Raw genomic sequence first — 13,380 nt, forward strand, 5'->3', positions numbered from 1 at the left:
AGTAGAAACCTTTGTCTTTTTATTACTATAAGCCTTTTTTCTTAACAGACACAAAGCCTCACAGAGACTGATCTCTCAAGATATCCATAGTAACACATACAATTACAAAAGCACTTTTTCTGTGGAAATTGTTCCAATATGCAAGGTACTTTTTCTCGTTTAATTAATCCATGTCTATAAAAGAGTAATTAAGGTAATTAATTGGTTTATATGTAATTATTAGCTCCTGAGTTCTTCTGGGATTGGTTAAAAATTTAGAATAACTTCTTAAAGAATTCCTTTCTGACATATTCACCCATGTTAAAAAGATACTGAAAAATAATACTTAAAATTACAAATTGGCATACCTTTCATTTTGATCCTGGTGGACACATGAAAAGTTTGAATACAGGAAATGACATTAAAATAAATATCAGTGAACCACTTTGAAGCATGTATGTAAAATGAAGTTGGGCATGATGAAATTAAACAGTATTGTGGAAATAAGATCATGGAATCATTTTTGTGATTTAAAAACATCAAATACTTAAAAGTAGGTTATCATTTCCTTGTATTAAGGTAAAATCCTGCTTCAAAAATATAAATGAATTAAAATGCAACGAATAGTTAATGAGCACCTACTATATAGAAGGCAGTGTATTAAGGGTATTATTTAGAGGTCTCTACCATATAGGAACTTGTGTGTCAATATCTATTAATAATGATAAATGCCATAGTTTATTAGAAGCATTCCATATAAAGTTAATATCTAAGTATTTGAGTCTATTTCACTTCTTCATATCTCATTATAAGGGGTAAATTATTTCATCATTTTGAACATGAGAAGGTTGAAGCCCGGGGAGGTTAGATGACTTGCCCAAAGTTACATGATTACAAAATGAAGAAGCTAGGATTTGTGCCTAGGTCTTGACTCTAAAGCTTTAAAGATACTATTGCTAATTTACGGTGCAGTGTATAATAACAAGGATAAAATGATAGCTTAATACTGGGTCAGCAGAGGCTCCTGGCTAGCTCAATTGGTAGAGCATGGGACTCTTGATCTCAGGGTCATGAGTTCAAGTGCCACATTGGGCACGGAGCCTACTTTAAAAAGGGGGGAGTTGGCAAATTTTACTTTCTGTAAAGGACCATATGATGAATATTTTTGCTTTTAGGCCATATAATCTGTTTTGTATTCAGGTCTGCTGTTGCACATAAGTAGCCATAGGCAATAGGTAAATGAATAGCCAAAGCTATGTTTTAGAAAAACTTTATTTACAGAAATGGGTGGTGGGCCAAATTTAGCCTGAGCTTAAAACAGTGAACATTTTCCTGATACAAAGCCTGGGAAATGTGAATCTAGATATGATGCCATCTTTAGGCCATGGGTTAAGTACTTGGATTGATTAATGCAAGTAACTGAATAAATGCACAATGTAAAAGTATTTTCATTAATCCATGGAGACTCTTACTAAGTTAGAAACAAAGTATTAGACTAGGTGCTATTTGAGATACACAGCCCATTTAGTGGAGGAGCCTATGATTGTGAATAGATACAGCTTAAAATATAACAAAGATTTTTTTTTTTGTATTTTAATACAGTTTTAAAACAGGTAATTACATGGTAATATCTCCTAATGTACACATGGACACATGCTTTCTGGCATTAAATTTTGATTGCGTATTCGTGCATGTAGCCATGAAAGAGAAACGTGGCTCTTTTGAAATTTATTTTTTATTGAAAGGCACAGGGAGATTTAGAAAATCATTTTCCTTCATGTTTATAATACTTTGCTTAGAATGTACACTGTATTGCCATAGAGCAGTAAGCATTCACACTTGAATAAAATTGAAGTAAACTTAATAGCTTGGTAAGTGAGATCTGGAAAAATACTTTTAAAGCATTTTTATTAAGACAGATACTCTCATCTTTAGAAGGAATAGCTTATTTTCTGTTTCTCTAAGATTTGATTTAGGCCCTTTGTTAATAGAATTAATGTTTTGGTTTGGGCACATACACTTGGTTTATATTGATGAGTGTTTATTGGAGATGGTTATTTAGGACTTGCTTCACTCTAAATGTTAGTTCTTATGCCTAGGATAATGTTGTTTGTCTATCTCCAAAACTGGCACAAAGCCTGGGAAATATGAACCAGATTTGTGTGTGTATTCGAGTAACTAGCGCCATACATCTCATAGATCCAAATACACTACAAGGTAAGTCTTAGAAAATATTTGTCTTGACAGTTTTATCCAGCAAGCAGTAATAGTTTATATTGCTAATTTTATCAGATATTCTCAGTAATATTGTTATGCAAAACTAGTTCAGATTTTTACTGCTGTTTACTTCTTTAAAAACACTGGAATTTTTAAAGCTTTTGATAAGTAACTCCTGTATTTTTTATTTGGAGAAACAATTCTGTGAACCTCAAAAAATTTTCTAGGTTTAGTCCATTTATTTTTATTGAAATTGACTTATTCACCTCATTTAATTTTTGTGAATAATTAAGTTGATTGCCAAGTTTAGTGTATAGCAGCTATTTAAGATTTGGAACATTTCACTTGTAATGCAGTAAAACATTTAGTTTAAATATGAATTTTAACTAATTTTATCATTATTACACATAATTTTTAACATTCCCTTTATAAAACTTTTTTAAAGAAGATTTCATATGGATAGGTTTATCTCCTATTTCTTGATCTTTTTCATGTTTTTCCTGTAATGTAAGTTTTCTGTTATACAAAAAAATCAAGTTTATTTTTTTTAGAAAGTCATTTATTATCCTCGTCAATTAGAATTTGTAAGTCAAAGGTCTTTTGCGGTTTTGGGATGCATATCTGTCAGGTAGAACTTTATTTCCTTAATAAAGCTGCTTTTAAGCAGCTAAGATGACTGATAACCTTTCTAAAGGGCTAGCACATGAAACAACTATACAACTGAGTGGATCTGATCTTATTTATTTTTTGTTATTTTTTAAGTAGACTGCGCCCAGCGTGGAGCCCAACACAGGGCTTGAACTCGCGACCTTGAGATCAAGGCCTGAGCTGAGATCAAGGGTCAGTCACCCAACAGAGCTACCCAGGAACCCTGATCTTATTCTAAAGGCACTCGGCTTTATGGGGTTCTGATGATAGTAACTACTTAAAATATTATTGTCACTTGAGGGCACCTAGGTGGCTCAGTGGTTGAGCATCTGCCTTTGGCTTAGGTCGTGATCCCAGGGTTCTGGGATCGAGTCCCACATCAGGCTCCCCACAGGGAGCCTGCTTCTCCTTCTGCCTATGTCTCTGCCTCTCATCAATCAATAAATAAAATCTTAAAAATAGTATATTACTGTCACTTGAAATTTTTCTTGTGCTGTGAGAAGTTTGGGGCTGATTTATAGGAATAAATGGTACTCCAGAGAGTTGCCACTGTGGTCTCGACCTCATGCTTGCCAGTTCATATATACCAACGTCTTCCTAATTGACACGTTTGATGGCTTTTGAAATACTTCATTTTTTGATGTTCCATGTTTATACTTAGTTGCGGATATTGATGGAAGCACTTTCTGGAGTCACCCTTTCAATAGTTTATGCCATCCCAAACAACTAGAGGAGTTTATTGTGATGGAGTGCAGCATAGTCCGAGATTTAAAACGCAGTGCAGGTGCTGGAATGATATCCAAAAAGGTAAGTTCCATCCTGCCCATCTTTTTGCCCCCCAGTTTAATTGTTTTGGTCCCTCTTTTGTATTTTTCAGTTTCATAGTTTGTTAGGTAATTCCAAAATTTGGTTCCACAGAAATCTAACACTTCATTAGGTTTCAAATGCATTCCATATTTGTATGTTACTTGTTTTTACACATGGCCATTGTTATGAAATTTATTAGACATACACTGATAAGTTTTTTTTCTCTTTAATGTTGAAAACTTTTAAAAATGTTTATTGTGAAAAAAGCATTTCTTTGCTTTACTTTTGTATAGAGGGACGAAATGATAAGTAAACCTTTTTTTTTCAAACATTTTGAATATAAGTGTATCTTATGTTATCAGTAATTACTGAATACTGCAATATGTATCCCTAAAACATAGGAACATTTTTCTAATCAAAGTATTATCATTCATATAAACTTAAATAATTTATATTCAAATTTCCTCTTTTGTCCCAAAGTGCCTTTTATGGTTTGTTCAAATTAGTATCCAATTAGGGACCATATATTGAATGTGAATGTTCTACCTCCTAAATTTTTTACTCCCCTTTCGCTCTTGTTTTCCTTTAGGATATCAACTTCCTAAGGCAACTGGGGCATTTATCTTATGAATCTCTTACTGTTTTCTCTTGATATTATTTAGCTTTCTTAATTTCTTGTATTTCTTTTAAATGAAGAGTGGATCTAAAAGGCTTGCTTAAACTTGAGTGATTTTTGGCCAGAACATTTTAGAAGTGTCACTATGTGATTTTATGCTATTTTGAGTGATAGGCGTGTTTGGCTGTTTCACTGATAGCCAGATCTCTTCCTTGTAATGTTAGGATTTTTCTCCCTTTCCTATTAACTTGTCTTCTTTCTTTCCTTTGGGACATTCAGATTGTCCCAAATTTAGCCAGTGGGAGCTCCTGTGCCTTATTTTTTTTTTTTAACAACTTGTGCTTTTTAAGAGCAGTTTTGGTTTAATAGCAAAATTAAGAGGAGATAAGAAATTTCCCATATACCTCTTGTCTCCACATATGCCATAGCCTCCTCCATTATCATTTGTTAAAATTGATGAGTCTACATTGATACTTGATACTCAACCTAAGTCCACAGTTTGCATTATGTTTCACTCTTAGTGTTGTACATCCTATGGCTTTGGACAAATATATAGTGACATTTCCATTATAATATTATACACGTTTTTTCCTGCTCTAAAAATCCTCTGTGCTTTGCCTGTTTATCCCTCTCTCTCTCCTGACTCCTGGTAATCATTTATCTTTTTACTGTCTGTAGTTTTGCTTTTCTCAGAATATTACATAGTTTAGATTAGAACCATATAATCTTTAAATGCCAAGTAACATTTCATTGTGTGGATTTACTGCAGATTGCCCATTCACCTAGTAAAGGACATCTTGGTTGCCTCAAAGTTTTGGCAATTATGTATAGACTTGCTATAAACATCCTTGTGTTTTTAGCTTTTGTGGACACCTAAGTTTTCAACTCCTTTGGGTAAGTAAATACCGAGGAGCATGTTTATTGTATCATTTGGTAAGATGTTTAGTTTTGAAGAAACTAGTAATTCACCTATTTTCCTTTTTTCTTTCCTAAATCTGGGAACTATCATTTATTTCAGTTTCTCTCTCTATCTCTTCTTTTCACCTCTTTGAGATTTGTTAATTCCTCAGTCTGTAACTCTTAGTATTTTGCTCTTGATCCCATTTTGTAGGTCTGTTTTTGTTACTAAAAAGTATTGGCAAGTGCTGCATTTAATTTAGCCTGGAAATTTGAAATGTCAATTATAGTTGCTTGTAAAATCCTATGTTGGAAAGAGACTTTAATGATTTTCCAAATTAAAATTTCAAACTTAGGGGGCACCTGGATGGCTCATTTAGTTAAGCATCTGACACTTGATCTCAGCTTAGGGTTTTGATCTCCAGGTTGGGAGTTCAGACCTTGCATTGAGCCTACTTAAAAAAAAATAATTTCAAACTTGGGATATTGTTTCTGCAACAGATATTAAGGACAAAAAAGATTATACTTCACATAAAAGACAGCCAAAAAATTAATTTTATAAAGATTTGGGTTTTCTAGTAGTAGTAGTGCCACTGGGATTGCTAGATTGCTTTGTCTCAACCTTGGTTTTTTGAACCTTATGTGTAAAACAAGGGGTTGTTATGATATTTTCTAGAGTTAAGATCTTTCAGTTATTTTTGCTCAGTCTATATTACCCATCTCCCTGTGAAAACATTTGTTTTGTAAATTCTATATATATCTGTATTTAGATGATAGTGTTTATGTTTTATAAAGTCTTAAATAAAATCTTAATAAAGATATTTATTTTATGTATTCCTTATTTTTTTACTCTGTATAGTAATTTGTTAATTTTTATAGTGTTTCAGAGAGCTGTAAAATTAAAACACTTGCTATCTTTAAAATAAAAATTAGTGGGTTCCCTGGGTGGCTCAGTAGTTGGGTGTCTGTCTGCCTTTGGCTCAGGGTGTGGTGCCAGGGTCCTGGAATCGAGTCCCACATCAGGCTTCTCACAGGGAGCCTGCTTCTCCCTCTGCCTGTGTCTCTGTCTTTCTCTGTGTCTCTCGAATGAATGAATGAATGAATGAATGAATAAAATAAAATTAGAAAACCGAAATCAACATTGTATATAATTTCTGTGAGATACATTTGAGTTATGTTTGGATTATTGAAGAGTGCATTTTTCTTTCTTGTCAAGCATATCCTCGGGGAAGTCTGGGTACAGAAGACATCTGAAATGAATACAGATAAACAATATTTTTGTCGCACTCATTTGGGACATCTTCTAAATCCTGGAGACCTGGTGTTGGGGTTTGTATTATTTTACAGTGTTTTAAACTGGCAACTATCATTGCAAATTTTCTTTAGGAGCCAGCAGACTAAACTGCTAACAATGTGTATTCCATAAAGAATTTAAGAGTTCTTAGGAGCATTACAGTTCACTTTATTGAACACTAAGTTAGATTAGACAAAAGCCCATAGTTACTCCATTTTGACCATCATTTTAAAGAATCGTTTAATCTAAGATTTTGAGTAACTGAAAAGCATTACTTTTGCTCTTATGCAATCTTTTTTTACTAGAGAGTGAGTTTTTTTTTTTAACTAAATGGAACTGAATTCTAATGATATATGTTTGTTTCAATTCTTTTACAAGTATATGGTAAGATGGACAGTGAAACTATGAAAATCAGATATGATCTGTAGAGGCATGTTTATTGTACTGTAAATTGCAAAACTTTTAATGTGGGAAATATTAAATGTTAATCTTAGAACTTTCAGGTGAACATACATTAAATAAAAAGTAATGTGGAAAGAAATGTTTATGTCATTGTTTATTTTTATTTCAGGTTTGATTTGGCCAACTGTAATTTAAATGATGAGCATGTCAACAAAATGAACTCAGATAGAGTCCCAGATGTGGTAAGCCTTCAGAGTTTTTCCTTTGAACCTGTGTTATAAAGAGAATTGATACAATTTTTATGGGTAAGATGTGTGAGTTCACATTTATGAAAATAACAAATCAATTTAGAGATTCTTTTGAAATTTCAGCTAAGGTATAATAGGGCAAGCCTTCACATTTAGTCATGTGTCTTTGCAGGGAAAATCCATGATTTGAGGTTTTTGTTGCTCTTAATAATTGAATTTCCTTTCTCTGTCAAAATGCTTGATACCATCTGTAGAGCAAAAATAAATTTGCAGCTAAAAACGATGACCATTAGAACTTAATTTAGCTTCATTCTTTTGGCTCAGCTTATTTCACATATTGCTCAGTTTAAGCATTTAGAATGAAAACTTAGATTTTTCAGGTTTGAATATAATTGCAGTTGAAAATAATCTTTACAGTGTTGAGTTTTAGAGAAAGAATGTTCGTGGAAAAACCTGTTAAATTCTAACATGAGTTTTTTAATAAGCAAAAATGAATGTGAAATGTGAAAGACCTTAATTCCTGGATTGTTTAATCTTCACTAATCTCTTTAGATGTGGGCAAAAAAAGTCATGGTATAAGAAGGACTCGCCTTCTTACCACCCAGTTGTGTTTTTATTAATAAATTAGGATATAGAAACATAATTTTTTAAAAAGATTTTATTTACTTGAGAGGAAATGTGTGTGTGAGAGAGATAACCTGCAGAGGGAGAAATAGACTCCTTGTTGAGCAGGGAGCTGGATACAGGATTTGGTCCCAGGACCTTGGGATCATGACCTGAGCTGAAGGCAGACACGTAACCAACCGAGCCACCTAGGCACCCAGAAGTATAGCTTAGATAAAAGTCTAACAGGGTCAGTAGAGGAGATCAAGACAGTCATTCAAGATTTTGTATTCTGTAAAATTATTTTCATTTATTCCACAATTTCTTAAGCTGTCCTAGAACATATATTTGTAAAAGATATATATAGTTCTATGAGTGCCTATTAGTAGTAATAAAAGGGAGGGGAAAATGTCTGCCTGTAATATTTCAGGATGATTATGTGAATGGTAGGTGAAATTTGAACTTTGATATAAAACAAAGACACAGAGGGGTTCCTGCGTGGCTCAGTTGGTTAAACAGCTGCCTTAGTTGGTTAAGAGGCCCCATTACTTAGTCACCATTTTTTGTAACTTTGCAAATATTTCTATTACTTTTAGGTATTAATCAAGAAGAACTATGACCGTACAAAACGTCAGCGTCGTAGAAACTGGAAACTAAAAGAGCTTGCAAGAGATAAAGAAAACATGGATACAGATGATGAAAGGTCCTACTTTTCTTTAAACCTTATGTATTGTCTCAAAGGAAATCCTTATAATAAAAATAAATCTGTATACTTTTTACATTTAATCATCACCAGATTGTTGCATTCAAATCATATAATCTTGAAAAAAAAGATTTTTTTAATTTGTCAGAGTATTTCATTAACCATTCATATGTGACCTTCAGATATTATTTTTAAAGATACTAATACTTGGAACACATTTATCTTATAGTGCTGAAAATGAAGGACACATAACTTCATACTTTGTCAGTAAAGATGAAATATTTAAATGTTTCTTTATCCTTCCATAGGCAATACCAAGATTTCCTTGAAGATCTTGAAGAAGATGAGGCAATTAGAAAAAATGTTAACATTTATAGAGGTTAGTGTTTTAGGAATGTATGATTTAGGTTGTATCTTTTGCTTTTGTGTAGATATATTGCCCCAATATAAGTATTTTGGTATCTTAAATTCCATAAGTGACTTCTGTGTGTTTTTAAAACTTGACTAAACATTTATAAAAAATAAAAATACTGTTGCAGAACAGTAAGATTTACTAATGTTGTTTTACCATATTTGATATCATTTGTATCATAGTAATGATCCCTCAAATTTCTGATCCCTATACTAATGGATAATTATTCATACATTTATATCATTCATTTATTTAGTATAAATGCCTGCTCTAGATATGATAAAAGAACTGCAGATACAATATGGTTCAATAATAGTAATGATGGTGGGGGGATGCATTTTGCATATTTCCATGTTTGTATATATTTGAAATCCTCCTTGTATTTTTTTTTTGTTTTAGATTCAACCATTCCTGTGGAAAGTGACACAGATGATGAAGGAGCACCTCGAATTAGTCTGGCTGAAATGCTTGAAGACCTCCACATTTCCCAAGATGCTACTGGGGAAGAAGGTGAATCGATGATGACACAATGAGATTGTACTATAGATGATTTCCATATCTGTAGGCTCAGGATGTTGGACAAAAATAACTTTTATTGTCTATTCCATCTATGCTTCCGTATTGAGAAGTAGAAATTTAGTTTTAATCTTGAATAAATAGGACTATTTTGATTGCTCACTCAGAGCACTGAAAGAGATTGATAGCTTTGAAGTTTTGGATAAAAGATTATGGAAAATGTAATTATTAATGATACTTAGGTCATTTTATGTGTGGAGTTTTTTAAGTTTGCCTTTTTAAGAGACCCTAGTATTTTTGCATACTGTAGCACTGTGTTTGAAATCAAATCTCAAAAGTTGTGATACTTTGGAAATTACCTAACTCTTCAATTATAAAACAAGCTTTTACATCATTTTACATTGATTGCTTTAGTAAAGAGCATATGAAGGATCATTTTTTATATGAACTTGTTACACACTTTGATCCACATTAGATCATCTTTATGTTGTTGGGGTAGGTAAGTTGGTGTTCAATTTATTACTGGACATTTGGGGGAAGTTAATCTGTTGTATCCATAATAGTAACACCTTCAAAAGCTGTTAAATTAGGGATTATCTTAAATTTTATTGCAGAAGGAAATATATTTAAAGTATTTATGGATTTGTAGCAAATATAGGCTATTTAAAGGTTAAATAATTTGTACTTCTGTTATTTTTGTTCATGCCAGCACCTTAGAGCAGTAGCTTGCTTGTGCATAAAAATGTCTTCCTCTCACTTCATGCATTTTTGCTTTTAAAATTTTGGTTTATAAATTGAGAAGGAATTATCTTTAAGTTTCTGTCATTGAATACATCACCATAAAAAAAATTAGAGTCCTGCATATATAGATAATGAAATAATAAAAATGATCTTTATGCTTTATAAAACCATGAATCAGACTTGAATGAGGAACACCTTCCACATTCTTGAAAGAAAAGCATTAGCTTGAGTTTTAAAGTGTTTTGAGAATGAAGTATTAAGATCCTATTTCTGTAGTAAAGTCAGACTTAATAAATATGTCAGAACTATAAGCTAATTCATAAATTCTAGATATACCCCTACATAAGGAAACTAAGTGCTGAATGGAGCATTTTCCTTTTTTTAAGATTAGAATCCCCAATTCTGAAGTTACAGACAAAGGCCTGAACTTTCTATAGTGACTCTTGCTCTGTCTGCATATTTAGTTAAAATTTTCACTTGTGGTTTGTGTTTACCTCTTCTTCTATGTCAAGACTTTAAAAAGCATGAAAATAAAAATATTCTCCCCTTTCTTATGTGTCCTTGGAGTGATTGTATTAGTGTCATTTAAATGACAGCGTTACCTTATGCAGTTGTTCTAGGTGGAATTATTTAAGTACTTGTCATACAATTTTCTCAGTGAAAAATAGTTTCCCGCCAAATTTAGTCTTACTCTTTTTGATGTCATCTTTATGAATAGTGAAACCTGTTTGTTGAAACAGAGCTGTGACAAGGTAAAGGAGTGTAGCTAATAGAAAAAGCTAATAAGGGGATCTCTGGGTGGCTCAGCGGTTTAGCGCCCGCCTTCAGCCCAGGGCATGATCCTGGAGACCCAGGATTGAGTTCTGCGTCGGGCTCCTTGCATGGAGCCTGCTTCTCCCTTTGCCTGTGTCTCTGCCTCTCTCTCTCTCTCTCTGTGTCTCTCATGAATAAATAAATAAAATCTTTAAAAAAAAAAAAATAAAAGAAAAAGCTAATAAGTGAAGAGTTCTCAGCGGAACATAGCCTTGATAAACCTACATTTATTTATTTATTTATTTATTTATTTATTTATTTTATTTATTTCATTCATTATGTTTTTATTTACTCATAAGAGACACAGAGGAGAGGCAGAGACACACAGGCAGAGGGAGAAGCAGGCTCCCTGTGGGGAGCACAATGTGGGACTCAACTCGATGACACGCCCTGAGCCAAAGGCAGATGCTCAACCACTGAGCCACACAGGCGTCCCAACCTACCCTTTTTAGAGTATAGTTCCCAGGCTGTGGGTTGTTGATGTCCACATACTCTTGTTGATGTCCCAGAGTTGATACAATTTGGGAAGGCTGGTATTAATCGAATTCTCAAGAAAGCTGATTTATAATCTAGTTTATAAATAGTACTTTCTAAGTCAGTATGATCAGTTAGCTTCTTTTGTAGTCAGTCTTCACTTGAAAGTGTTTTATAGGCAAAAGTTATTCTGTGAACAAACAGTTGAGGGAGAGAGTTGCTTGTATAATTTAGATATTTTAACAGCATCAAGCTAATCCTTGCCATAATAGAATTTAGAACTCCAGGCTGAGTGCCAGGACTAGACATTCCTCTATAGTCAATACTGAGCAAGTGCCAGAACTTTCCGTAGACTATTTTAGTGAATGTGTTCATATTGATTCTGTCCTTTAGATTACTTGATCTGTTATTTTTAGCCCAAGGGATGTTACTTTTTTTTAATAATTTAATTTTGATATAATTTCAGACTAAGTTGAAAGAATAGTACAGAGAATTCCTGGATAGACTTCAAATCCTTGGATTTATCAAATGCAGGCACTCTCATTTGCTTTTATTTTTCCTGAACCATTTAAAAGTAGCCCCCCAAATATTTCAGTCCTCCCCCCACCCAAGAGTTTTCTTACATAACCATAGTGTAGTGATGAAAATCATAAAATTAATGTTGACACAATACACGTATTTTTATTTTTAAAGATTTTATTTATTCATGAGAGAGGCAGAGACAGGCAGAGGGAGAAGCAGGCTGCCTGTGGGGAACCTGATGTAGGACCTGATCCCAGGATTCTGGAATTACGACCTGAGCCAAAGGCAGATACTCAACCATTGAGCCACCCAGGCATCCCATAATACTGGTATTTAATCAATGGTCCATTTTGAAATTTTGCCAGTCGTCCCAACTATAAAGTCTTTTATAGAAAAAATAAATCTAGGGCATCTGGGTGGCTCAGGTCAGGCTGCATTGGGTTCCCTGCTCACTGGGGAGTCTCTCTTCCTTCTCGCCCTGCTAATGCATGCACCTATGTGGTCTCTGGAGCATTCTTTCTCTCTGGCTTGCTCACTCTCTGAAATAAAAATTTTTTAAAAAAATCTAGGATTGTGCATTGCACTGAGTTCTCATCTCTTTAGACTTCTTTCGTCTGGACCTGTTCTTGAGTTTTTTATGTTCAGTGTAATTGGCATTTTTGAAGAGTACAAGCCAGTTATTTTGTAGAATGACTTAATTTGGGCTTGTTTGATATTTCCTGATTATTAGATTTAGGGTAAACCCTTTTAGCAGGACTAGAAGTGATATCAAATTCCTAGATGTAATACCGAATTCTCAGTGCATTTCTATCAGGAGACTCATGCTGTGGATTAGTTCAGATGTCCCTAAGCTTCCTTGGGTTCCTTAGTTGGTTTTTTTTGTTTTAAAGAATTAGAAGATTTATTCCTTGAAGATTTATTCCTTGAGTTGCCTGGGTGACTCAGTTGTTGAGCGTCTGCCTTTGGCTCAGGGCGTGATCCCAGGATCTGGAATCAAGTACTATGTCAGGCTCCTTGTGGGGAGTCTGCTTCTCCCTCTACTTATGTCTCTGCCTCTCTCTCTCTCATGAATAAATAAAATCTTAAAAAAAAAGAAAGATTTATTCCTTTATAATTTTTGCTTGATTTTTTTTTCTTTTTAAATTTAATTTTACCTTCTAGACAGTGAAATTCAGTCTTGTGATTTACAGTTCTCCATGAATTTTATCACAGGTAGATAATCACGCAATTCCCACCAAAACCAAAATACAGAGTAATTTTATCATTCCTCCAATCCCCCACAAATTCCCCTTTGTACTAATGTTTTAATGTAACTCTTTGGGCAGGTTTTGGTTTTCCTTGTTCAGGCCCCACTCTGCTCTTGGCTTATTTTCATGATACAGATCAATTTACCTAAAAATAGACCAGCCTCAGTTGAGTCACCCTATGAATTAAAGAATCATGAAATGGCATCATAAAAAGCACAGATGTAGGCTATTCATTCTGTTT

General features: G+C 33.6%; 1 protein-coding gene across 2 annotated transcripts in view; it reads left to right on the forward strand.

Moving 5' to 3' along the window:
• The window catches only part of NMD3 (NMD3 ribosome export adaptor), a 29,834-nt gene extending 19,201 nt beyond the window's left edge, over positions 1 to 10,633 (forward strand). For both annotated transcript variants that reach the window (XM_055308440.1, XM_055308439.1), the window contains exons 9-16: positions 49 to 145; positions 2,079 to 2,196; positions 3,506 to 3,651; positions 6,381 to 6,493; positions 7,030 to 7,102; positions 8,308 to 8,414; positions 8,723 to 8,793; positions 9,226 to 10,633. In XM_055308440.1, coding sequence (XP_055164415.1) covers positions 49 to 145; positions 2,079 to 2,196; positions 3,506 to 3,651; positions 6,381 to 6,493; positions 7,030 to 7,102; positions 8,308 to 8,414; positions 8,723 to 8,793; positions 9,226 to 9,359 — 859 coding nt within the window. In that variant the 3' untranslated portion in view covers positions 9,360 to 10,633. The remainder of the gene's footprint in view (positions 1 to 48; positions 146 to 2,078; positions 2,197 to 3,505; positions 3,652 to 6,380; positions 6,494 to 7,029; positions 7,103 to 8,307; positions 8,415 to 8,722; positions 8,794 to 9,225) is intronic.
• Positions 10,634 to 13,380: the final 2,747 nt, after the last annotated feature.

Source organism: Nyctereutes procyonoides, unplaced genomic scaffold (genome assembly GCF_905146905.1).
Source record: "Nyctereutes procyonoides isolate TBG_1078 unplaced genomic scaffold, NYPRO_anot_genome, whole genome shotgun sequence".
Classification (NCBI taxonomy): Eukaryota; Metazoa; Chordata; class Mammalia; order Carnivora; family Canidae; genus Nyctereutes; species Nyctereutes procyonoides.